The following is a 26,877-nucleotide window of genomic DNA, read 5'->3' as shown; positions in this document are numbered from 1 at the left end:
AAACAGAGAAGGGTAACACTTTTTTCTTCTATTGAGAGTGACTCAGGAAAAAAATCAATCAAAGGCCACATTTGTAAAAAGTAACTGAATTTATTATGTTGTTTTAAAATTGTAGCTAGGGAAATATAAAACTCATAGGATCATAGATTTAAAGCTGAGAGGGATCTTGGAGTTCCTTTAATAAATCCCCTCATTTTACAGATGGGGATACTGAGAATGAAGAAGAGGAAGTGACTTGATCAAAGTCACACAAGGTAGTACCAGAATCAAAATTGGGACTCAGGTCCGTCGACCCCAAATCTAACATTCGTCACTTTTGGCTTAGAGCCACTCTTCTACTCAGCAACTTTTTGTGGCTCCCTATTGCCTACCAAATAAGTCACAATCTCCTGACTTTAACATTCAAGGCCCAGCAGAATTTGGCTCTGATGTACCTGTTCAGCTTTATTGTCTATCACTGGCCTTCATTCATGTATTCTGAATTCCAGGCAAAGTGACCCCATTCTCATCCTGCTTTCTGTCTTGGTGCCAGTCCTCATGCCATCTCCTATGCCTAGAATTCCCTTCGTCTTCTATCTCTGCCTGTTGAAGCCTTCGACTTTCTTTAAGGCCTCACTTTGATGTCTCTTCCTTCACAAAGTCTGTCCCAATCCTCTCTCCTCAATTCCATCCTCCAGGTGAAAGGAAGCTCTCCCTCTTTACATTTCTCAGTATATCTTGCTTGGACTTCTCCTTGGTCTTCACTCCCTCTCCCTTATTTTACAGTCCTCATTCTTCCCTCCATATGATTGGAAGCGCCTGCAGAGCAGGACTGCTCTTCCATGTGTCTACGTAACCCTAGCACCTTGCACAATGCTTTGTTTAATAAATGAATGTCGTTTGTTGCATCGCATTACATTGAACTGAAGCCCTTCAGAGGGGAACAAAGGATTCAGTGCTAAGAGTGATATGACGCAGGGCCTAATGATGATGATTGTAAAGCCAATTCCTGTTTAGGCAGAGCTGGCATTTCACCAGATGCTAGAAAACCATTGCTAATTATTTAAAAAGCTTTTCTTGATGCCTTTTGTTTTTCCATCGATCATTTTTAGTCATACTTTCTTCATGATTTTCACCCTCCCTTATCCAGGAGCCTTCTCTTGTAACAAAGAAAAACAGTTAAGCAAAACCAACACAGGGACATATCTGATATATGATATATGACTATAGAAGGGGAGAAAAATGGGCATTTATAATGATGCCTACTGTGTGCCAGCCACTGTGCTAAATGCTTTTTACAAATATTCTATTATTTGATTCTTACAACAACCCTTCAAGGTAGATTCTATTATTATTTTTATTTATTTTGTTAAATATTTCCCTAATTCCATAGAGGAAACTGAGGTAAACAGAAATTAAGTGACTTGCCCGAAGTCACACAGCTAATAAGGTCAACTAATAAGTCACAGGCTGGATTTGAACTCAGGGACGTGGTTGTGAGCATCAAATGAATTAATATATTATGTAAAGCATTTTATAGACCTTAAGGTACTATATATATGCTAAGTATTATTATTATTAATAATAATGATAACAATAATTGTTATTGTAGGGATAGGGCTAGATCTGTTATTTTAGGTGCAGGTGGGCACCTTTCTCTGCACGTTATAGTCTTAGAGAGTCACCTAGATCACTGAGAGCTTAAGGACTTACCTAGGGTTTCACTGCCAGTATGTGTCTGAGGCAAGATTTGAACTCAGGTCTTCCTGGTTTAGAGGCCAGTTCTCTATCCACTATGCTATGCTATATCTCATGTATGCATTTAAAAATTTTTTTTATTATGAACTTAAACATCAATAAATACAAACATTTCACTAAGAACAAAAAGGATTATATATGACACCATAAAGCTTTTTTATGGTCAGCTTATTTTTTTTAGTGTATATTTACATTTAATATGATAGAACCAACGCTTGTTTGTCTTTGTCCTCTTCTGAACTTCTGTCTGCTCTTGATATATATAATCTTTCATTAGTGGTCATTTCTTTCTTTTTTTTTTTTAGCTATATTGTCATCTTGACTCTGTTTATGTTACCCTGCATCAGTTAGTATATGTCTTTCCATGCTTCTCTGAACTTTTCATGTCTACTGTTTTTTGTGGAACAATAATATTCCATTATATTCATATAGCATGATTTGTCCAGCTGTCTTTAGTCAGTGGGCACTCATTTCCAGTCTTTTTGCTCCCACAAAAGTGCTACTGTTAATGTCTTATTATATACGGACCTTTCTTTCTGTCTTTGACCTATTCTGGCTGTATTCTTAATAGACATTGCCAATCCATTTCTAGTAAGCTGCATTATACTTTTTATTTTTTAAAGGAAGGAATTAAACATTTTAACATGCCCCTTTTCTTTTTTAAATCACCTGCATTTCCCAATATATCCCTTCCCCTCTTTCCCTCTCAGAGAGGTATTCTTAATAGCAAAAGTTAAAAGGGAAAAAAAACCCACCAGTTAAGCCAAACTAACCAACCCACCAATTAAATATGATATTATGTGCAATGTTCCACATGCATAGTTCCTCTCTTCCACTGCCTGTACTTCAAAGAAGAGAGTATGACAATGAAAACCCCAGAGAGACAGAGTTTCTGGGTATTTGATATTAGGCTGGCCTGTAATCAATACATTGATGGTCAGCATTTTCTTTTCATAACCAAAGACCCCACGGGAGACCCTGACATGCCTTAAATCCCTTCTGGAATGGAACTCCCCTGACAAGTGAAACTCAACTCTCATTGGTGGACATTTAATGAAGAGGTGGGCTAAAAGTCTTCAGCTTCTCCTGCTGAGAATGTGGCTTGATCATGAGACTCAGCTGCCTCAAGATATCTGGGCAGGGGAAGCCATTTCCATCCTATCCTCTCTGGCTAGCTTTCTCCTTCATGACAATAATGAACTCTAATGGAGGGGATCAAGGACTGGAGTTTCCTCACTCAGGCAAAGGCCTGCCGGGGCTGGATTCTGTTTCTAATCAGATTTAATCTAAACTAATCTAAACAGATATTAGGTCTCCCTTGAGTGGGATCCTGTCCAACCTAGTTAACAAGCAGGTGCTTTGGGGAGCTGGGAGCAATCTCATCACTCAGCCATGCCCTTCAGTGGCTGAATGACCTTTTCAGGAGTTGGGCTTTTAATAGAAATAAAAGGAAATGGGTGGATCGTATGGTAATAATTAGTTATTAATATGATTGCATAAATTTCTCTCAGAGGAGAGGTTCATGCTCATATTTCCTCTTTGGGGATGAGCTCGGTTATAATTTCATGGCCTTCTTTAGTTTTGTTACTGCTGTTCTTTTCATTTATTATTGTAGGCATTGTGTAGAATGTTTTCTAGGTTCTACTTGCCTTATCTTGTATCAGTTCATATAAGTCTTCTCATGCCTCCCCGTATTCATCATAGCATTGTTTTCTTACAGCACAGTAATATTTCATCACGCTAATGTACCACATTTTCTTTAGGTATTCTTCAGTTGGTGGGATCTACCTTCTGTATAATTTTTGAAAAGAAAAGCATTAGAAATACTTTTCTGTGTTGAGCTTAAGATCCTAATTAATTATCTCATTACCTAATTAATTAATAATTAGTTGATTTATTCTCCCAGCCTCTGGAGAGAGAATTAGGTAGGGATGACTAGCCACCTTTTTCCTAATGGAGAAGCTATGATGGGATGAGTTTGTGGTTTGGGGATTTTTGTTTGTTTGTTTTGTTTTTAACAGTCACATTGCAAGTCAGTGGCAGAGAATGCAGTTCATCTTGTATATTCTATGTGCTGTGATAAAATAAAACTTTCACTCATTCCTGTCTCTGGAATGATGGTCACCAGGCTCAAGCTCCAGGTTTAAAGTACCACCTTTGCAGCCATAGCAGCTAAAACTGACCCTAGGCTGAAACTGAGATTGGCTTATTTAAAATGATGAAACAGAAATGGGAGTCTAGAGAATGTCAGTCTCACCTGAAGCTCCTTCCTCAGCTGAGGCCACAGGGACTTTTCTGCCAAATTATCTGTTTTAGTAATACCATGATGATCTTGTGGCTTATACTTTCTGGTGGGGAGTAAAGCTCAAAGTTAACCACTGGTTGTTTTTGACTTAGTAATGCTATTGCTAGGACATTACCCTCCAAAAATGTAAAAAAAAAAGGAAGAAAAGGACCTATTTGTACAAAAATATTCACAGCTGCTCTATTCATAATAGTAAAAAACTGAAAACAAACTATATGCCTACCAATTGGAGATTGGCTGAATAAATTACAACATGTTACTATAATGGAATATTATGGTGCCATAAAATATTAAACAGGAAGCATATAGAGACATATGGAGAGACTTATATGAAGGGATGCATGATAAAACAAGCAGGACCAGAGGTTAACTGTAATTATATTAAAAAACCCAGAAAGAATTCCAGACAGAAAGAAGGAAAGACAACTCTAGAGAGACAGGGGGGAGGAAGGAACTTCAGACAGACCTGGACAGACACAAATCAAACATGGGTATAGTATACCTTCTAGGGCTATGTCCCTAATTCCCAGCAGCTTGCTGAAGACCCCAAAGGGCAAGCTATTATGTTTCCCCTTAGGGGTCTAGGGGTTGACCTGAGGCAGTAGTGTCAAATTAAAAAAGAAATAGGGACTATTTTTAAATAAGAATCCCTGCTGGCTGCATATTGACTTAGTTTTAAAATGTGGTGTTATCTATTTTTCTTTATTTTGTTAAATATTTCCCCAATTCCATTTTAATCTGGTTTCAGCTCTGGAGCATTGGCTATATGCTGACAGAAAGAAGTGTGTTTGATGCCTCTGCCCAAAGAAACATGGACTTTTCTATGTTCATGCATAATCCCCTGATATGGTTTCCATTGATTATCAGCCATACTTAGTATTAGTTTTTAGAAAGAGTATTTACTAAGGTGGGCTGCTAGGTGGCACAGTGAAGAGTGCTGGACCTGAGTCAGGAAGACCTGAGTTCAAATCCAAGACACATACTAGCTGGGTGACCATAAGCAAGTCACTGAACCGTATTTGCCTCAGTTTCTTCATCTGTAAAATGAGCTGGAGAAGGAAATGGCAAACTACCTTAGTATCCTTGCCAAGAAAATCCCAGATGGGCTCACAAAGAGTTGGACATGACTGAAACAACTGAATGACAAAATTTATTAAGGTTTTATGGTAAGAATGGTATAAAACATCCTCTCGAACCGGGGGCACATTCTTCCCTTGGACACATTAAGGTTCTTGGGAAGAGTGGGTTCCAACTTAGAGAGCTCATGTGGCCAAAGGGTAAACTCACAGCCCCTAATTTCTGGATGTTCTTTGCTTCCTGCATGGTGTCTTCATGAAGTTCCCCTTAGATGGAGCTCTCTTCTGGACTCTGAGTTGGTGCTCTTGTAGAGTCCTGAAAAGCTTCCTCTCCCTGGTATGTCTAGATTATTCTTTATATCTCATCACCCACTTGGATTCATTGTCTTCTATTGACCTAGTCTCTCCAATGGTATGGTCAATGAGATTGCCTTCTAAACCTCCCCTTCTCCACACTGCTCTGTGGCCCAAAACTCTGCCTCTTTAAGGGGTTCCTGAGACAGGAAGTTCTGAAACCTTGACTGCTGCACTTAATGCTTCTGAAATGGCTTCCTATATTATCCACCAGTCCAGAGGTTTTTGATTCTTTCAGCCATTTACAAAATATTTCTGAGAGTAGATCATCTACTTTCATCCAAGAACTCAACTACTTCACTCCTAGACTGATTCAAGACTTATTTAAACCTACTTTATACCTTTGATTGATTGAATCAATAGAGAAAACCAGATCTTCTGTGTTTGCGTTAATGGGGGTGGAGGTCCAACTGCCCCCTTTCCAAGTAATTTGCTCCTTTATTAATTCATTTGGCTCTATCTCGTTCAATGCTACAGGGTTTATAGAAAATCCTTATGTTGCATTTTATTGGATTATTTGTTTTTGTTGATGGTTAAGGTTACAAAAAGGTGACCAATGGGGAACATGATACTTGAAATATGCTATTATTTGGAGAACATAAACAGGGATGATCACCTGCTTCATTTTGGACACTATGCCTCTCTTAATGTTGCCTAAGACCACATTAGCTTTTTTGTCTGCCATATCCCAATGTTGATTCATACTGAGCTTGCAGGCCACTAAAACCCCTAGATCTTTTTCAGATGTACCTCTGTTTGGTCATATTCCTCTCACTTTGTACATAGCAAATTTTTTTCTTTTGTGTAATGAAATCAACATTACCAAATGTGAACATTCCAATATATAAAAACGAACATTGAAAAAGAAGGTTGTATATGAAATTGTATGTCTATAATATACAGTTTGTTGTAAGTATATATTAAATTTAACATGATAGTAACAAAATTGCCCTGCTTCTCTATGTTCCCCTTATGTTTCCTTTAAAAAAATTTCATCACTATTATTTTTATTTTCTGCTTTTTTATATCACTTTCACTACCCACCAACTCCTCTCAAAGAAACTCTTCCTTTTAACAAATAAATATAGTCAAGCAACCACATTGGTTATTTTGAAAATGTATGCCTCACCCCTTACTTCTAGTCTATCACTTCTTTGCCAAGAGGTGGGAAACCTGATTCATCACCAGTCTTCTGAAGCCACAAATCGTCACTGCATTGAGCAGAATTATGTAATCTTTCAAAATAGTTTTCCTTTACAACATTGTATAAATTGTTCTCTGGTTCTGCTTGCTTTCCTTTGTAACAGCTTTTATGGGTCTTTTTAGGTTTCTCTGAAATTCTCCTTTCTTATGGCCCAATAATTTTCCATGACATTTATATATCACAATTTATTCAGTCTTTTCCCATTTGATAAGCACCTACTTGGTTTTCAGTTCTTGCAATAGTAAATGTATTTGTTATCTATAATTCCTTTTTCTCTGGCTTTTTTCTCATTGGGGGTATAAGGTCAGTAGTGGTATCACTGAGCCTAAAGCTATGCACAGTGTAATAACTTTTGGGGTATGGTGCTAAAGTGTTTTCCAGAATGCTTAGACAAATATCTCATACTTTTGAAGTTGAATTTTTGAACCCAAGTATAAGGCAACCTTTCCAGTATTGGAGAATAACAGTCATGTCCCCAAAGTCTTCTCTTCTTTAGGCTAAACACCTCTGACTCTTTCAATGTAGCATTCTATGGCATGCTCCCACCACTTCATTGCCCTATTCTGGACATACCTCTGTCTATTAATGTACCTTTTAAGCATGATGCCTAGAACTGTATAGAACACTCTAGACTCAGTTTCACCTGAGTCCCACAGACTACAGTGGAGCTATTACCTCTGGAGTTCATGTTGCTACTCAAACTCAAATAGTTCTGAGATCTCATCAATCAGGAAGTCCCCTCCTGTGATGCAAATTACATCTTGTCCATTGCCCTGATGTCTTGTGTACTCCCTAAATTTTGCTAAATGGGATCCATTCAACATGCTGGAGGCCTCTCTTGCTTTCGTCTGACCTTGTGAGGGTACCTGTGGAGCACTTCAGCTGTATCCAACCACCAGTCTGTCATCTCTTGCTCTCAGCGTGTGATTAGCCAATCTTTTCTTCCCATCATATAACTATTTGATGATGCCCTTTACTCTTGTTCCTTTTCAGAAAGAATATTCCTCATTGGTTATATGCTACAGTCTGCTTACCATCATCATACACCTCTCCACTGTTCTCTTAATACAACCTTAAGATTGACTTTGTTTTTTTTTTTTTGTTTGCCATGTCACACTGATGATTAATTGAGCCTGTAGTCCACTGGGACCCCTAGGTCTTTTCAAAGGATGAACTCCTGCTAGTCACATGTCCAGTTTGTACTTGTACAGTTGATTTTATCTTTTTTGAACCAGAGTCTAGTTTTCTTCAAATTTGTCATTTCTTATAATGTTACTATTCCTTTTCAGCAGCATGCCATAGTTTATTTGTTGTTGTTGTTCAGTTGTGTCTACCTTTTTGTAACCCTGTCAGGGGTTTTCTTGGCAAAGATATTGGAGTAGTTTGCATTTTCTTCTCCAGCTCATTTGACAGATGAGGAAACTGAGGCAAACAGGGTCAAGTGGCTTGCCCAAGATCACATAGCTAGTAAGTGTCTGTGACTGGATGTGAACTCAGGTCTCTCTGACTTGAGGCCTGGAGCTCTATCCACTGAGCCATCTAGCTGCCTCCAGAGATGGTTCTTTATAGTCCATATCGTCCAGCTTTATATCTGAAGGCCATTGTTCAGCTCTGGTGCTGGCGAATCAAAGCTGCCCAATGATTGTTCCACACGGATGTTTGGACTGAAATGATTCTTAGTAAACAATTAAACTTCAGCTAAACGATAGTGTTATTTCATCAGAATCATTCACATTTCTACAGGGCTTTAGGGTTTGCAAACTGCTTCACAGACATCATCTTACCTAAACCCCACAACAAACCTCTGAGGTCAGTGCTAGATGTTTTAGTATCCTCACTGCACGGATGAGGAAATTGAGTCCCAGAAAGGTCAAATGACTTGTTCAGAGTCATAGTGTCTAAGGCAGGATTCAAACCCAGGTCTTTTTGACTCTGGATCTGTTGTTCTGTCCACTACTCTGTTCCTTCTGCCTTGATTGTGTATGGTCATAGGGATCTGTAACACACAGAATGGAGTGATAGGAGCTAAAGAAGTAAAGAAAGACCCAGTAAAACGATTCCAGGGAAATGAGGAGGTACTCTTTTTCTAGAAGAGGTATCGCCTCTGAATCTGTTTCTTTATCTGTAAAACGGGGGTAGTAGTAACACTTACCTTTGGGGTAAGCACTGTGTAAATGTTTATTATTATTATTATTACTACTACTACTATTAGTACCAGCAGCAGCAGTAGTAGTAGTAATAGGTGATAAGCTTCTTGAAAGCAGAGATAGTTTCATTTCTCATTTTTTTAATCTCCTGTGCCTAGCATAGAGCCAAATAGTTAATCAGTGTTTGCTGAATTAAGCTGGCTTGTTGCCTACTATTCTAGAGGAGCAGCTAGGTGGTGCAGTGGATAGAGTGCCAGCCCTGGAGTGAGGAGGACCTGAGTTCATATCTAACTTCAGACATTTACTAGCTGTGTGACCCTGGGTAAGTCATTTAACCCTGATTGCCTTAATTCACTGGAGGAAGAAATAGCAAACCATTCTAGTATCTTTTCCAAGAAAACCCCACATGGGGTCATGAAGAGTTGGACATGACTGAACAATAAATCTCCCAATAATCAAAGTCATGCAGCAGGTTGGTGGAAGCACCTTAAAGTAAAATTAAAACATGGTGAGTACCTACAACATACCTCTGTCTCTTGTTTCAATTCTTCTAGTCTATGCACTGGGCTGTCAGAAGTAAGAAAGAGAAGATGCTGGAAGAACCTGACCCAGCTGACGCCAGCAACCTCACAGATGAGGAAGGAAGCCAGCAAAAAGCCACTAAAAAAGGACTGAGCTCTGCCACAGAGAGAAAGGAGCAAGGAGAACCTGAGACCTTGGATAAGTCATGGTCCCTGCAAAGCCCAGAGTCCTCAAGTAAGTCCTGGCGATAGTGAGTTTCCAGAAGAGAGAAGGTGAAAAATTAGAATGTGCCTAGCATACCCCGCTGTATATTTCTGCCTATTCTTCATCTTTATGGTGATATTGAAAGGCAGTAATGGATATAGAGCTGGTGTGGAAGCCAGGAAGATCTGGGTTCAAGTCTTGCTTCTGGCACATCCTGGCCTCTCAAATATGACCCTGCACAAGTCAGTGCTCTAGGCATTCTGCCTGCTGGCACCAGAGCAAGATTAAAACGTAATTGGGAAATATTTAACAAAATAAATAAAAATATAATAGAACATAGATAATGTTGATATATGGTTTTCTAAGTCAATCTGTAGCCTTCAGGAATCCTTAAATACTATTTGGTGGCCCCATTTCTATTTGAGTTTGACATCACTACTCTAGGCAACTCTTTAAGGCCCTAAGTTTCCAAGAAGGTACAGAGGGCATTAGCAGAGAGAATTTCCTCCCCAAGATTTGTCTCTTCCAATGGAATCAAGACTCCAATCCCTGTCCACTATAGAAAGGGTTCTTAGCCTTTTTTGAGTCATAGACCCCTTTGGATGTCTGGTGAAACCTATAGACCCCTTCTCAGAATCGTGTTTTTAAGTGCACAACATAAAACTACAAAAGAAACCAAATATATTGAAATATTAAAAACAATGTCATCTAGTTGAGGTTAGGAACATTTGCCCTGTAATGATATTAAATTCTGAGAGAGAGAGCTTTGTAATTAGCATCTGTAAGAAGTCAAGGTCATGTAATAGAGTGGGCAGAGAAGGTGGCCTCAGAGTAAGGAAGCATTGATTTTAATCTTGCCTCTGCCATATGTTGCCTGTGTGACCCTGGCAAATCACTTGACCTCCCTCCAAGCAGACAGTTCTCTAAAGCTATCCCTTGCTTATCAGGGGCTGACCTGTGTCAGTACAACGAATTCCTCATTGGGAGCTCCTTGCACTGATGAAATCACAGATCAGGTTAAAAAAGAAAAGAAAGAAACAGATACATTATTTACTTAGCCTCATAGACATTTTGTTCAACCAAGGGGAAAAGGAGGCATTTTTGGCCAGATGTGTTTCTCGGTCAGAAATGACACTTGAACCTAAGTCTTCCTGATGCCTGAGTTGGAATGTTTTTCCCCCTAGTCTCTGCTATCTCAAACATATTCTGGTTCTAGTGTGAACCTAGACAAATCATTTAGTTTCTCAGTGAGTTGGCCCCTCTCTCTTCTTCAGAGAGGGTGCCAATCTGTAGTGGTAGAATGTCTATTTTTTGTTATTCAGCCATTTTTCAGTTGTGTCTGACTCTTCATAACCCCATTAGGTTTTTCTTGACAAAGATACTGGAAGTTGAGGAAACTGAGGCAAACAGGGTGAAGTGACTTGCCCAAGGTCACACAGCTAGTAACTGTCTGAGGCCATATTTGAACTCAGGAAGATAAGTCTTCCTAACTCCAGGCCTGGCACTCTACCCACTGAGCCACCTAGATGTCCAAAGGTTTTCCATAGGAGGTGATAATTGAGCCTGGACTTGGATGTGCCATTACTCTGAGTGAGAGTGAAGACATGATCTGTGTCTTTCTTTTGGACAACAGATCTGGAGAATGACAGAATCCTGTGGAAGCTTATGTTGACCCCTGTTTTCCTCCTGATTTTCAAATACAGCCTCTCTGCTGTGAGAGGCCCAGAGCTTGATCCCAACATGCCTTTTGCATAATTGCAGAGAATCTTATTTCCTTGCAATGTAACAGTTTTCATGGCCTCAGAATTCAAAGAAATTAAAAAAAACATTAAAGTAGATTTTACAAAGCTTGCTGATATTTTCTCATCTATCACTCTCTGGTGCCCTTTATAATCTCCTGCTAGCCCCAGGCACTTGACATCTGCTGTGGCAGTTTCATTTTGCCCGACCTTGGGCAGGCTGCCAACCAATATACTCAATCTCATTTGAGCTCTTTAGTAAAAATGAAAAGTATGGAAAATGGCTCCTGAAATGTGTGTGTCTCATGCAATGTGGTCTCAAGTTTGTACTTGTTCCCTTTGAAAACACAAATGTACAGTTTAGATATTCATGCATGCTTTTGGGGTTTTTTCTTGCCACAGACATTTCCCACCCGATCAGAATTCTCCTTTGTAAAAAAAAAGAAAAAAGAAAAAATGGAAAAACAGTTAAGCGGAACAAACCATTACAATGTCTGACAGGATGTACGGCACTCTGCACCTGTGGTTCCCAACCTCTCTGATGAGAGGAGAGAAATTCTTTTAAAAACTATCATTAACCCTCTGGAGCCAGATTTGGCCATTGCTCTTAATCCAAATTCTATTTTTTGGTGGTGTTTTTATTTATGTTGTTCTGGTCATTGTCTATGTTGTTGTCTTATTCTTGGCTCCGCCCCTCCATCCCCCATTATCATTCTTCACTTGCTCAAGCATGAATTTCTCACTTTTTATGGTGTGGTAATATGCTGTCACATTCCTACGCCAGGATGTTCAGCCATTCCCTCACCTATGGGCACCTATGTTGTTTCCATTTTTTTTTTTTTTGCTAATGCCAAAAGTGTGGCAATGAATATCTTGGTCTGTAAAACATGTGTAGGCTGAGAAGCAGCTTGGCATAGTGGATAGAGTAAGGGAATCCTGTATTCAGGTCTTTCCTCTGACCCTCCTGGTTGCATGATGCTGGGCAAGTCACCTTCTCAGTGCCCTGTAAGGGAGCTCTGTAAGCTGAGTGGCCAATTTAATCAAGAGGGAGTTTCCATCCTATGAGTTCCCCACACCAATACAATCAAATTTGGTTTTCTACACCAAAAGTATGCAAAGCTCTGTGCTAGGAGTGTATTTTTTAAATTTAACATTTAAAAAATATTCTTTTTTTATTTTGAGTTCCAAATTTTCTCTCTCCCTCCAGTCCCTTCCCCTCCCATTGAGAAAGCAAGCAATACGCTATCCATGTGAAGACAGTCAAAACATTTCCATATTAGCCATGTTGCAAAAAAGCAAGGAAAATAAAGAAAGTGGAAAAAAACCAACCCCTATGATTTGTGCACTCAGAGTTCGTCAGTTTTCTCTCCAGAGATGGATAGCATTTTTCAACATGGGTCCTTTGGAATTATCTTGGATCACTGTATTAATTAGAGTAGCGAAGTCTTTCATAGTTGACAATCTTTACACTATTGCTGTTACTACGTAACCCATTCTGGTTCTGTTCATTTCACTTTCCATCAGCTCATATAGGTCTTCCTGGTTTTTCTGAAACCATGCTCTTTGTCATTTTTTCTAGCACAAATAGTATTCCCTCACAAACATATGCTACAGTTGTTCAGCCATTTCTCAGTTAAAGAGTATCCCCTCAATTTCCAATTCTTTGCCACTGCTACAAATATTTTGGTCCATATTGGTCCTTTTTCTTTGATCTCTTTGGGATCCAGCTGTACTAGGGGCTTTTAATCTTGCCTGCAGTGATCAGCATTTATAGTTACATTTCTGCTTCCTGCAGTTTCTAGATCTCTCCCTGCTTTGTCCAAACTCAGTCCTGTGGCAAGAATTCAGAGATTTATCTTAATGGGAGTTCTATATGAACTGACTTATAATGCTGACCTTCGGGCTGATGAGAATACCCTTCCTTCCAGGTTTCTGGTAGGGGTAGAGAGTCTATGGTGCTAATACAATGTTCATACTGTGCTATGTTTGGATGAAAATTGGTCCTGCAGTAAATTTCTTTCCAGGATTCCCTGACAATTGGCAGGTTTTTGAATTTGGAGAGGCTGTGTTTGGCAGTGAAAACCCATGATAGAACATACATTTAAAAAAAAAAAAGAACATACATTTTACTAGAAGATAAAGTTGACTAGTTCTAGGCTGGACTTCCCTTTTGTGATTGTCCTTTTTCTCCTCCTCAGACCTTTAACTACAGTGTGGTAACCAGGTTGTGCCCACTGGTAACAAAGTTAGTGAGTACCAATCTTGAGAGGGCATTGATGACAGTGATGGTCCTCCTTCTGCAGTGTAGAAATGACCAAGCTTCCCACTGGGTTAGCAAGGTAATTACCATAGTAAGCTACTGTATCATAGGCTCGTAGATTTAGTGCCTGAAGTGACCACAGACATTGGTTAGACTGACTGCTTCATTTTACAGATGAAGAAACAGGCTCAGCATACCTAAATAATTTGCTTCTTAATTACATAGACAGCAAGTGTCTAAAGCAGCATTTGAACCAAGGGATATTCCATGTTATACCTCTAATGTGGTGCAGTGTGGAGAGTAGCAGAAGTGAAGTTAGGAAGGTCTGGGTTCAAATCCAGCCTCAAACATTTACTAGCTCTGTGACCCTGGACAAATCAGTTGAGAGGGTTGGGTGGATGGGGGAGGGCTGGACAGGGACCTCAACTGAGGGCACGTTTCATCCTAGCTACAGTTCTGATCATCACATTTCTATAATACTTTAAGATTTATTGGTCTCTTCATTACACCGTAAGGTAGGCAGTGCAAGGTGGATTAGCATCCCCATTTCACAGATGAGAAAATTGAGTCTCAGAGAGGAGAAAGGACTTTTTCAGGGGCATGCAGCTAATAAGTGTCAGAGATAGGATTTGAACGCACACCTGAAGACCACTAATCTCCAGACCAAAACTCTAGCATTTTACTGCTGCAGTTAGGTCATATTTCCCAATATCACATGCTCTAGAGAGATCCTAGTATTTGCAATTTTCGGGATCCTCTCATCAGCTAAACCCTGGGTCCTAGTTATGAGCCTAAAAGACTGTTTTAATGAATAGCCATTTTCCAAGGCAGTAATTCATTCTGAAGACCCATACTTGTCTGACATTTCAGTTGTCACAGTGATGTCACATTTTAGGGACAACACTGATATGCTTGGATAAGTTTGGATGGGGAAGGGACTCATGGTCATGTACCATGAATTTCAATGGGAGGAACTGGGAATGTTTAGCCTGGATAAGAAGAGATAGGGCTTTCATGTGGAAGACGGGTTCAACTTTTTCTTGGTCTCAAAAGACCATGGTCAGGCAGGATGATACTCTAGAGGCAGAGATTCTGGGTTCAAATCCCTCCCCCAATGGTTATTGCCTATGTGACCTTGGGTAAGTTTCCTCATCTGTCAAGGAAGAAATTTGGATGGACTCTGAGGTCCCTTCCAGATGGAGATCTGTGATCTTATGGAGTAGGAACAATGGACAGAAGCTTCAGAGAAGCAAGTTTAGGTTTGATGCCAGGAAAAATTAATTAATACAAAATGAATGTTATCCCAAACAGGCTGCCTCTCCAGGTGAGTGGTTTCCCTCACTGGAGGGCATTAGGCTTTTGGTATGATGTAGTGGGGATTGTTGTTTAGGCCCAGGTTGGGTTAGATGACCCCCAAGGTCCCAACCAACTTAGAGGCTTTTTGACTTTGCTCTTGTAAGCTTGGCCTCCATATCTTTGATTTCTAAAAGTGGATTCCTTTCTTTTAAAGGCTTTCCAGATGGGAACTGCTGGCACCTGCGTTTTCGCTGGTCAGGAGACACACCCTCAGAGCTGCTGCGGAAATTCAGAAACTATGAAATATAAATCTCAGTTTCAATGGAGAGAGAAGCAGAAAGACGGCAGGCAGCTGCCATCTCCTGGGCTTGCCCCATTTGGTCCTTTGATCCACATCCTTAAAAAGAAGTTTTTGCTCTTTGTGTGTGTGTGTAGAGAAGAACATTAGCTCTTAACCTGAGCATCACTGCTCAACCCATGAAGTCATCCCCATGATGTCTGTGCTGAGAGAAAAATTGAGAAGAGGGGGACACCCATCTCCCTGCAGGATTTGCATACATTGAGAGAGATCCTGTATTAAGAGACAGCATGGTCTTGTGGATAGAGGGCCAGCCTTGGAAATCTTGCCTCTGCCCCATATGGGCTCTATCACCCTGGGCAAGTTACATCCCCTCTCAGAGTCCCGCACGACTCTCTAAGATTGTAAGTTGTGGAGGAATTGCTAGAGTCCATTGTGGAGGGAGTTTTCGTGTTGGAAGGTCCCCACACTGATGAAATCACAGATCTGGCCCCCCTCTCCCCCAAAGAAAGAAAATTCTAGTGGTTTATATTTATTCTTCTGTGAATTTTATTTATAGATATACTTCATTATTGTCATTGTATCTGTGGTGCTTAGCATGTTGCCTTGTATGCACTAGGGATTAATAAATGTTTGTTGAATTGTATTTGTTTGTTGAGTGTTAAATCTTAAAAATCCATTCATATACTTATATATTTCATTAGCATTTTATAGGCTATATAATGAATTTAGTGTTGATTACACAAGAAACATGCCCCTATTCTTGACTTAAATTGCAATGTGGAATATTTGCTTGAAACCTACAATAGCATATCAGTCACTTTCAATAGCTGTCAATAATGATTGTTTCCAGTATGGTAGGACATTTTAAAATGAACTCCACAGAGCCCATTTCCATTTTATCCTTAATATATTTGGAACTGTGATTTTTGTCAGTCTGCTACGTCTCTCCACTGTTGGATTATGAAAAGCATTTAATACCTTTTTTAGTTTTTCCTGTTTCTTCTCTTCTTCACATTCACTGTCAGAAGTACTCTTCCTGTGTTTCTCCTTCTCCTCCTCTTTCTATTTCTCTTGGTGAAGCTCCATTAGAGTTTTTGGTCTTCTTGTTTGCTTTTCTCCCACCTCACCATCAGGAATAGATTTATCCGCATTAGTGATTTCCCTCCCAGCTTCTCCAGTACAGTAGGAAAACTAGACAAAGGGGTGACAGCATGTGTACCTCCATCTATCTTCTTTCCAATGGGAACCCCAGGTATGTGTATGATTATTGATCTTGACATCCTCCTCATACTTAGAGCAGGCAATAGCTCGATCTTGTTCCTTGAGGATTGTTCTATGTCTCAAACATTCCAGAGTCTTCTGTTTAAGCTAATAGTAACTCTGAAGGGGGAGCCTCCAGGTGTTCTTGACCTCCATAATTTTCTAGGATGCTTTCTTTCTGTTGTTCTTTGAAATCTTCTTTCTTGACTTTAAATGATTCCTACAGCAACTCCAGTTTTGTTGGACCTGCTTGGAGATGCACTTTAGACTCTTTGTCATAAGCCTCCCAGGGAAACAACCGTGTTTGTGCCATTGAAATTCTATCTCCATTGCATCCAACAAAATTGTCTCCTGTCAACTAACTTCATCAGGATTCTTTCTTACCTTGACATAGGTATTCTCTCTCATTGCTCTTGTTTTGCGATCATGGGAGGCAGAATTGGGATCTAAATTTCACAAGTATTTAGCAATGTCTTCTCCAATCCTGAGATTGCAGACTGTAATTCCTCTTTTAGAGTTAACATTTTGTCCAGACATGTCAATACTATCTGCATACTTATTTTCATTCTCATCTTCACTGTTACGGTTCTTCTTCTCCCCACTGATGTCTTGGGGAATTTACTTGTTCCATTGACTTTCCTGAGGCTAATTCTTCCTGTAACTTCTGAGCTTTCAGTGTACATTTAGTCAGGTCAACTTTGGCATATTCTTGCACAATCTTTCTATGTTCCCCTGAGTTGTAAACATCCCACCTATCCCTTTTCCCATCATGAGATGGGAAGTGAAGGTTGTATATGTTCATCTGGGGCAATGTTGGTTCTTGTGAACTTGGCACCAACATGCCTACATCTTTAAAAGCAGTCTTTTTTGTGTGTGTCATGGCCCCACAATTTTCACACATGCCTTGGTGGTATTTTATAATCACAATATTGTCTTTTACACAGCTCTTATACCATTTTCTACATGAATGGTATGCTTTCTGTTTCTCAGGTTGGGGTCTCTGATGCTTTAGTGTGGTTTTTTTTTTTGATGGATCTATGTAACAAAGCACAGAGGAGATGTACTGAGGAATATGAGGATTGATATCTTTTCCTTCCTCAGGAAAAGGAGGTGTGAATTCAGTGTCCATGTAATCCACCCAACAACTGAAACTACAATTTGCTGGGAGGACAGTTGCCAATTGCCAAAAGAACCCAGAACTGGAAGGCTATAGGAGGATAAAAGCCCAGAGAAGGTGTTGACTTTGTGCTATTAGTTAGAAAGGGATTTCATTTGGGACTTCCCCAGATTAGTGAATTCACAAGTCCAGTCCCTTGCCTACAATTCTGAAGCCTTGTTTTCTAAGGCTGGCAGGTGAATGGTGAGGGCTGGTGTGGAGGAAAGGACAGGGCTTCTTCATTCAGCTCAAATGCCACCAGACACTAAGCTGATAGCCCTATGATGGCAAGGAACTGTCCCTCCTGAAATTCCTCTTAATCTTTGCATTTCCCCCACCTCACCTGCAAGAGATTGTGAGCAACCTAGGTTTTTCCACCTAATTTCCCCCAGTATAACACACAACACTTAAGTCACTTATTTTTTCTTTTTTTGTAAATTAGTTTATTTTAACCTTAAATACAAAATAAGAAAAGAAAAAAAAAATAAACATTGCACAGTAGACCATAAGGGAGGATTCCATATAAACAATTAATTTCCATGTCAAGAAAAGTTATTTAATAAATAATACACATTGGTTTCAAAACTCCCCACCTTCCCTTTGCTTCCTTGTTGGTTTTCTTTTGTTCTCTTTATCCTTTCCCCCACTCTGGGGAGATCAATGTGTACCGTTACTGTCTTGATCTGTTATGAAATATCAAAAGACATATTAACCCATACCACAAGGTTGCAGTCAAGTATTCTACTTAACTGGAGTAACAGGATAGAATGCTTTCAATACTCCAGAAATAATCCACATTTAATCTTTCATCAATAATGACTGCTTTACAATCTCTTCTTGGATGGTGGCAGGAAAAGAATATTTATGTATTTAAAAATAAACAAACAGATATTTCCAAAGAGTTAAGCCTGAAGAAACAAGCTGGAGAGTAAATGGAAAGCTAGGGCAGTGCCACCAGTGGGCTCTGCTGTTAAATCTTCCAAAAGCACTGGGGCATGGATGGGCGTGTCAGTGCTTGGCTTGTCAGGGTCCTCTGGTCCCAACATCTCAGGAGGAGTTGTTCAGAGATGTTAGAATCCCTCTTGGTCCATCTCTGCAGAGAAAGTGCTACATCCCTGTCATTCACACACACACACACACACACACACACACACACACACACAGAGGGACACAATCAGGTCAAAAGTTCAAGAAGCAATGGATAGCTCCATTTTGTGAAGACTCCCCCACTACTCAGCACTTGATGCACAAGGGTAGATAGTTCTACTATGAAATGTTATTCCACCAGAAATAATGTCACTAAAGCTATAATAGTCTTAATTTTCTTGTGCTAGGTAGTATGGAGCTTCAGTCAATGCTAATGAGGTGGGCAGAGGTGGGCTTCCTCAGAGGCGGAAGCAAAAGCCTTACACTGAAAATGTGGCCCACCATCTTTAAAAAGAAATAGACTCATTTAAAGCATACTTCCCTTTTCCCCAACCCCAGTAATAAAAAGTAGGGAGGGGGTACGACCCCAGATTTGGTTCTCATCTTGACCATTTACAGAGAATTCCCCAATGACCATGATCTCAGACTAAAGAATAATAAGTTCTTTTTGAGAGGCTGGCCTACTCCTTCCTCCTCTTCTTGCCTTCGTGTTCATGTTGTTTGAGGGGGCTCCCATCTGAAGGTCTTTTAGACCCTGTGTGTTGTTTGGCCTCTTTCAAAAACTTGTCCAGACCAAAGGGATCTTCCTCAAATGGAACTGGTCCTTCTCGGCCTGGCTGCCTACCATCTGAGCCAGAGAACTCCTTATGGGGAGCAAACCTATTGGTCTTTATTCGGGTCTCTAGGTCATCACCATACATGTCTTTGTCCAGATTTTTACTGGGTCTGTAGAGATTTTGGGCCATGTCTTTGGCACTTCTCCATGGTTGATCATAAACATTATAAATGTCATCTTCTCCACCAGCAAATCCACTATCCATACCCTTAGTCTGGTTGAACAGCCTCTGGTCATACTGAAGGTCATCGGCAGTCCGAGGATTGGGCACCCCTAGGGCAATGACGTCACTGATATCTCGATCCTCCTTTCTCTGTCCTTTGGACCTCTTCTCCGGAGCTGCTCTGGAAAGATTCCTGTCACGTTGTCTGTCTTTGCGACGATTGTGTCTTATTTCATCTCGTTCCCGAGCCTCCCCATGCTCTTTTTCTTCATGGCTCCTGATTGCAGCTCTTGTCTCCCGAGCTTTCTGGGCCATTTCTCGAAGCTTCTCTTCTTGTTTCTCCTTCTCCTTTTGGGCCATCTTCCTCTCCACTTGAGTCCGCATCTCCACTGCCTCCCGAGCCTTTCTATCTGCAATGTAGAGAGCTTCAGCCAGTTTGGCGAAGTTTTCATTTAAGCGCGCTGTCTGCAGGCCTCTGCCATTGGCAGCCAGCTGTTTGTCTAGTGGAATAGTGTAGCCCTTTGCATTTTTCCAGTTTGAAATACAAGGTGGAATTTTCCACTCTTGCTGCTCTTTGAAGGTGATTGGTCGGCTAGGAGAATGCATGACAGGTGCAGGAGGAGAAGGAGGCCCACGAGGAATTTTCTTATTGATTCTGAATCTTGGAGGGTCCATGGGATCTGTTTGCATTTCCACCATTCGAATAAGCCTTTGCTTAGCTCCGGAATTGAAAGCTCCTCCTTGCTGAGATGGTGTGTAGCGGATATACTGAGCTGGAGCTGGTTTATGGGCAGCTCGAACCGGCAGAGCAGCAGCAACCTTCTGAGAGACGGTTTTCTCTAGGGCTAGCCGTGTCTTTTCTGCAATCTCTTTAATGGCTTCCTCATCAGGTCTTTGCATGTCAGGGTCATCTGCATTCCTAACTTCTTTGGGAAGCAGGTCAGAGTAATTGCTGTAAATGACCTTGTCCTTTGACTGGCCTTGTTGAGCAATTGCATCGTATTTAATGTTTCCCTCTGCATCCACCTGAATGGCCAAGTCATTGGACATTTTCTTCTTTCTTCCCATATCCAGTGGGTATTGGGCCACATGTATTTCCGGAAAGGCCCCTCCATCCCCAAAATCTTCTAACAAATGAGGTATCCAACCTTTCCGATACCCATAAGGGAGAGGTTCTCTTCCTGATGAGACCAGTGCAGTCTGCCTTGATCTCAGTGATCTTGCCCTTTCCTCAGTCTCCAGCTGTTCCTGAGAAAGCTGAGTTGGAGCAGGCAAAAAGTTGGTGAGCGCCATGTTCTTCTGGCTTCTTTCCGTGCACTGGGTGGCCGAGGGGGGAATTGGTGCCACATTGTACACCCGGGATAGTCACTGGAGTTTGGTGAGCTCTTTGGTCCACTAGTGGGTGCCCACTAGGCCAGCCCACACCACGGTCTCCCCTTAGCTAAGCCTGCCTTCTTTGCCCCAATGATATTTTATTTTATTTTTTAGTATTTTGAAGCATCACTTATGCTCCTTGAAAGATTCATTTATTGCCAAGGGCAAGACACTGAGCACAACTGTACAGACAGACAGTGCTCTCCTTCAAAAATCTCTCCACCCTTAACCAGTTCTTTCTGTTAGGGAGTTTGCATTCCCTCCATTTATATAGGAAAAAGTACCTCCCAGAAAGGACTGTCTCCTGGAAGGGTGGGGTCTCCTATCTAAGTACTCAGGGAAAGGAGGTGTGAACGCAGACTTCAGTTGTAATCTCCTCACTCAACAACTGAAAAAATTTGGTAGAAGGGAGAGTTGAAATTGGCCAAAAGAACTTAATAAGTCTGGGATCCAGAAGGCCATAAGAGGCCAAGTCTATACAGTGTAGAGGTGTTAACTCTTCCTATTAGTAGGAATTTCTACATCTGGGATTTCCCTGGGTCAGTGAATTCACAAGTCCACTGGCATGCCTACAATTCTGAAGCCTTATTTTCTAAGGCTAGCAACTGAATGATGAGGGCAGGTGTGGGGGAAAAAACAGGGCTTCTTCATTTAGCTCAAATGCCACTAGACCCTAAGCTGCTGGCCCGAAGATGACAAGGCACTGTCCCTCCTGAAATTCCTCTTTCCTTATCTTCGTATTTCTCCCCAACTCACTCCCAAGAGAACATGGGCAACCTTGGCTTTTGTTCGCAATTCAGTATAATATGCAGAACTTAAGGCACTATTTTTTGTAATTTTTTTATTTAAACTTAAATACAAAATGAGAAAAGAAAAAAAAATACCATTGATGTATACACAACAGACCCCAAGGGAGGATTCAATACAAAGCAATCAATGTCCATTTCATGAAAACCTATACAATAAAACTACACATTGTTTTCAAAGCTGCCCAGCTGTGCTTCCTTGTTGGTTTTCTTTTGTTCTGTGCAGTACCCTTTTAACTTTATATCTTTCTCCTCCCTCACTCCCCCAATGAAGCCTACAATTAATCATCGATATATAAAATTTAGGCATTACATATATTCACATATAGAAAGATAGCTATAAATATACTCAGATATACCCTCATACACATGTGTAAGATGTTACTATGCTTATTTCCACCTGTCATCTGTTTCTCTCCAGTAGACAGCATCTTCCTTCCTGGTCCAACCTTTGTCATTTGATCCTCCTGTGTTTGGGGGGAACAGTGCTTATTGCTTCTGGAATAGCGTCCAAAGGGGTCCTAGTTATCTGGTGGTGACCCTGATTTTGCCAAGGGGAGGACCCCAGAGGAATGACCTGCTGACTTCCTCCCAGCCCTGTTTATTGCTGCAGGTGTTTGTTCATACTCAAGGATCACCATATGTTTTTTTTTCCTTAGGAAGGTTAAAAGTTTTATTTTAAAATCACAGATAATTAGAGTTGCTTAACACAGCCTTTCCCTTGCTACCCTGCTCCAGTCACAGGTTTTTGCTTTGGAGAGCAAGAGTTATCCAGGGAAAAGTGTTCACCTTGCAAGAGCCACTCATGGAGATGAACAATAAAAATAGGCCAGAAATGGTGTCTGTGGGTTCATGTCTTAGAGACTTGTCAACCAGAGCATCCCCTGCAGCCACAGTGGGTACATTAAATGAGTTTGCGTTCCCTCCATTTGCTTAAGCAAAAGTACCTCCCAGAGAGCACCAAATCATTGAAGGGCGTGGTCTCCTTTGTAAGTAGTGAGGAAAAGGAGGTGTGAACTCAGACTTCAATTGTAACCTCCCCACTCAACAACTGAAAAGAAAATTTGCTAGAAGGGAAAGTTGAAATTGGCCAAAAGAACTTAAAGCCTGTGAACCAGAAGGTATAAGAGGCTAAATCTATACACTGCGAGGCTAAATCTATAAAGTCTTCTTATGAGGAATTTCTTCACTTGGGACTTCCACGGGATCAGTGAATTCACAAGTCCAGTCCCATGCCTAGAATTCCGATGCCTTGTTTTCCAAGGCTGCAGCTGAAAGGAGAGAGTTGCCGTTTGCAATAGGCAGGGTCTCATTTAGCTCAAATGCCGCCAGACTCTAAGATTTCAAGGCGCTGTCCCTCCTGAAATTCCACTTTCCCTATCTTTTCATTCCCCTCAACTCACACCCAAGAGAATGTGAGCAACCTCGGCATTTGTTCGCAATTCAGAATTATACACAGTACTTAAGGAACTATTTTTTGGGTAATTTTTTATTTCAAAAGCAAAATGAGAAAAGAAAGAAAAAACATTGCTATATACAGAGCAGAGCATAAGAGAGGATTCAACATAACACAATTAACGTCCATTTGAAGGAAACCTATACAATAAACCCTACGCCTTGTTTTCAAAGTTGCCCAGCTTTCTTTGGTTTTCTTTTGTTCTCCTCGGTGCACTTTTTACTTTATATTTTTCCCCTCTTTTCCCCCTCAACCCGCACCTAATGAAGGCTGCAATTGATCGTGGATATTTATATACATATACACAGATATCTATAAATATACACATATACCCCCATACACATATGTGTAAGACCTGATTATGCTTATTTCCACCTGTCATCTGTTTCTCTGAAGGTGGATAGCATCTTCCTTCATGGTCCAAGTCTTTCCATGGTTTTCTAAAGCATTCAGCTCATCATTTCCCACAGCACAGCAATGTTGCAACCCAATCACATCCTCTCTGAGAGGTTGTTAATGAAAGTTTTCCCCAATTTTATTCATTCCTTCTCTTCTTGGCTACATAGGTATTATTTACACAAGAAAATTTTAATTTGAAATGGTCAAAATTATGCCTTTTACACTTCAACAATGCTCTCCCTTATAAGATAGTTTAAGATCTGATACTGCTGAATCTACTTTCTTTACATGTTTCTCCTGAGTCTTGGCAGTTCCTGACCTTTTTGCTCCTCCAAATGAACTTTGTTATTATTCTTTCTAACTCAGTAAAATATTCTAGTAATTTTGGCTTTGCCTACCCATGAACAATAGATATTACTTCAATTATTTAGATCTCAGTTTATTTGTCTAAAAAGTATTCCATGTTTATGTTCTTTTAGTTCCCATGTCTGTTTTGGCAGGTATGTGCTCCCCTATTTTATACTGTCTAGGTATTTTAAATGATCTAAGACAACATTGAAAAAGATTGCTGACACATAGAGTAGTTTGTCTATTTTTTTTCACTTTTGAAATCTAGCTTAACTTTAACTTTGTCTGATGTCATGATTACTATCCCTGCCTTTTTTTTTTTTTTTTTACATACTGAATTCCACTCCTGCCCCTCAAGGGGTGAGTTTTAAATAAAAGTCACTAGAGTCCTGGACCTCGGTCCTATAGGGAGGATCTGAAACTGAACCCTTTGTGCGTGAGGGAGCCCATAGTTCCTTGTTCAGCGCCTCCGGAAAGCACAGGAGATCCTCCAAGCATTGGGCTCCTCAAAGCGGTTGTACAGGGGCTCCAGCCGTTGCTGCTTCTTTCTCTTGCTGAGCTTCGTCGGGTCCGAGACCTTGAAGAAGGCTGGGGCAAACTCTGCCAGCCATCGGGGGTCAATGGTGGTGACCCCCCGCATGTACTCCTTGGTGGTCAGCACCAGCTCATGGTAGACCACCCATTCTGGCTGTCTGTTGAAGAGAACACTAGAGGGATGGATATAGACCACCTGCTGGTCACTCAAAGTTTGATAGCCCTCCTGCGGGTCCTTCTTGGCAGCATTTCGGAAGAAGCCACTGCAAATGGCTTTCTGGACACGGACTGTAGCCTTGCCACAGGACACCACATCCAGTTTATGTCTGTCCATGATACCCAACATCTGTTTACGGATGTCCTGGGCTCGGTGCAAGGAGTGAACCTGGATGAAATTCTCATAACACCAGGGGTTGGAGAATTGGTTATTCTTCCAAGAATTATAGACCGCCAAGAGAGTGAGGTGGTCCCCTTCGGTTTGGTGGAATTTGGCCTTCTTCTGATCCGCGAGGGCTTGTTTGTCCTTGGGCCTGTAGAAGACATTCTGCACTGAGAGCATGGATACGATGGTGAGCATCTCCTCACTGCAGCCCAGATGCACTGACATGATCAGCATCTTGCACAACATCGGCTCCAAGGGAAACTCCGCCATCCTCCTCCCTAGCCGGGTGAGCAGGCCCTCATCGTCCAGGGCTCCCAGTGTGTACAGCTGCTCCATGGCTGCGATCAGAGTTTCCACTGGGGGGGCATCCATGAAGTCAAAGGACAGCAGGTCGTTGATGCCCATGGCCTTGAGAGAGAGCACCGTGCTGGCTAAATCAGTCCTCTGGATCTCGGGCACGTTGGTGGTCAGCATTTCATCTCGGTAGGCTCGTTCTGTATAGAGCCTGTAACACTTTCCAGGCCCTGTTCTCCCAGCTCTGCCTGCCCTCTGCTTTGCCTGGGCCTGAGAGATGGGAGTCACCACCAGCTGGTCCATCCCAGTCTTGGAGTTGTACACTTTCTGCTTCACAAACCCGGCGTCCACCACGAAGTAGATCCCGTCGATGGTCAGAGACGTCTCAGCAATGTTGGTAGCTACGACAACCTTCCTGCTACCAGGAGGAGCCGGCTCAAAGATGCGGGTTTGCATCTCACTGGATAGAGCAGAATACACGGGGAGGATGATTAATTCGGGGACTTCGGGTCCCAGAGACTTCATGCGTTCATACAAGACCTCACAGGCAGTATCAATCTCTTCCTGACCAGTCAGAAACACCAGGATGTCGCCTGCTGGTTCTGTGAAATGGATCTGCATGACTGTGATCAAACTGGCATCCAAGTAATCTGTCTCGGGTTCTTTAGTGTAGAGAATCTCCACGGGATAGGTTCGGCCCGGAATGGTGAAAATGGGAGCTTCATAGAAATACTGGGAAAACTTCACTGCATCTAGTGTGGCCGAGGTCACAATCAGCTTCATGTCTTGCCGCTTCCTCACTGCCTTTTTCAACAACCCAAAGAGCACATCTGTGTGAATTGTCCTCTCGTGAGCCTCGTCCAACATGACGATTGCATACTGACTGAGGTCGGGGTCAATCAAACACTCCCTGAGCAACATCCCATCCGTCATGTACTTGATGACTGTTTCCGGACTGGTGCAATCTTCAAAACGAATCGTGTAACCCACCTCTTGTCCCAAGCAACAACCAAACTCCTCAGCTACCCTTTTGGCTACGGACATGGCCGCGACCCTTCGAGGTTGTGTACAGCAGATTTTCCCCCGGGAGGCGTAACCTGCCTCAGCAAGGTACTGAGTGATCTGTGTCGTCTTCCCAGAACCTGTCTCTCCAATAACGATCAGGATCTGATTGTCATGAACAGCCTGCACAAGCTGCTCTTGCAATTTGGAGACGGGGAGACTTTCCCTCTGCTCGATGATTGACAGCTGGGTCTTTTTACCATAAGATGCCTTGTTGCCCCCCAAAGCATGCTTCTTCCATTCTGGGATGTCATTAGGCATCATCCCAACGCCCTTCAGGTTGGCAGCAATCTGCCTCCCTTGCGCATCAGGCAGAGGATCCACCCAGTGCTTGTTGAGTCCCGTAGGAATGGAGTCCATCTCTGCTTCACGCTGCACCTGTTTGTGTTCTCTCCTTTCTTTGGCCAAAGCACTCTGCATCATTGCTGCTTGGGACAGGGAGCCATCCGGATTCTTCACAATTTTAATGGGGCCCATGTCCACGCTTTGTTTGCTGTGGCCTCTCAGAAAGGGAGGTTCTTCCTCAACCAGTTCAATCTCTAGGTCTTCGTCTTCTTCATCATCATCCACTTGAGGAAGGATTCCCATCTCTTCATCAAAGTCTGGAAATTCTTCTTGGGAAAGTACGTTGGCCGCAATCATCTGTTTAATCTCCCATTTCTCAAGATCGGAGATTCGGGTGAGGCGTTTTCTTTGGAGAATGTCATCTTCCCCTCCTGGGGTACTGATTAGGGAG

The 26,877-nt window shown here is 41.5% G+C and overlaps 3 protein-coding genes and 1 pseudogene across 3 annotated transcripts in view; 1 reads left to right on the top strand and 3 right to left on the bottom strand.

The window, feature by feature from the left end:
• DNAJC12 (DnaJ heat shock protein family (Hsp40) member C12) overlaps positions 1 to 15,788 on the top strand; it is a 42,480-nt gene extending 26,692 nt beyond the window's left edge. The window contains exons 4-5 of the mRNA XM_036734164.1: positions 9,378 to 9,579; positions 15,059 to 15,788. Of these exons, the coding sequence (XP_036590059.1) occupies positions 9,378 to 9,579; positions 15,059 to 15,153 (297 nt within the window). The 3' untranslated portion in view covers positions 15,154 to 15,788. The remainder of the gene's footprint in view (positions 1 to 9,377; positions 9,580 to 15,058) is intronic.
• On the bottom strand, positions 15,315 to 17,534 carry LOC118829451 (annotated as a pseudogene).
• A 1,634-nt stretch (positions 17,535 to 19,168) lies between these two features.
• LOC118829380 (SNW domain-containing protein 1-like) lies at positions 19,169 to 20,779 on the bottom strand. The gene has a single exon (XM_036736398.1). It carries the CDS (start codon positions 20,777 to 20,779, stop codon positions 19,169 to 19,171), a length of 1,611 nt encoding a protein of 536 aa, XP_036592293.1.
• Positions 20,780 to 24,329: 3,550 nt separating this feature from the next.
• The window catches only part of LOC118829450 (ATP-dependent RNA helicase DHX8-like), a 14,604-nt gene continuing 12,056 nt past the window's right edge, over positions 24,330 to 26,877 (bottom strand). The window contains 1 exon segment of the mRNA XM_036736464.1: positions 24,330 to 26,871. Within this exon segment, the coding sequence (XP_036592359.1) occupies positions 24,330 to 26,871 (2,542 nt within the window).

This window comes from Trichosurus vulpecula, chromosome 8 (assembly GCF_011100635.1).
Source record: "Trichosurus vulpecula isolate mTriVul1 chromosome 8, mTriVul1.pri, whole genome shotgun sequence".
Classification (NCBI taxonomy): domain Eukaryota; kingdom Metazoa; phylum Chordata; class Mammalia; order Diprotodontia; family Phalangeridae; genus Trichosurus; species Trichosurus vulpecula.
The sequence above is the reverse complement of the archived record's forward strand: the minus strand, read 5'-3'. Positions and strand labels throughout refer to the sequence as shown.

Bases quoted from the DNA above. Each gene is read 5' to 3' on its own strand.
- LOC118829380 (XM_036736398.1), bottom strand. From the start codon at position 20,779: ATGGCGCTCACCAACTTTTTGCCTGCTCCAACTCAGCTTTCTCAGGAA.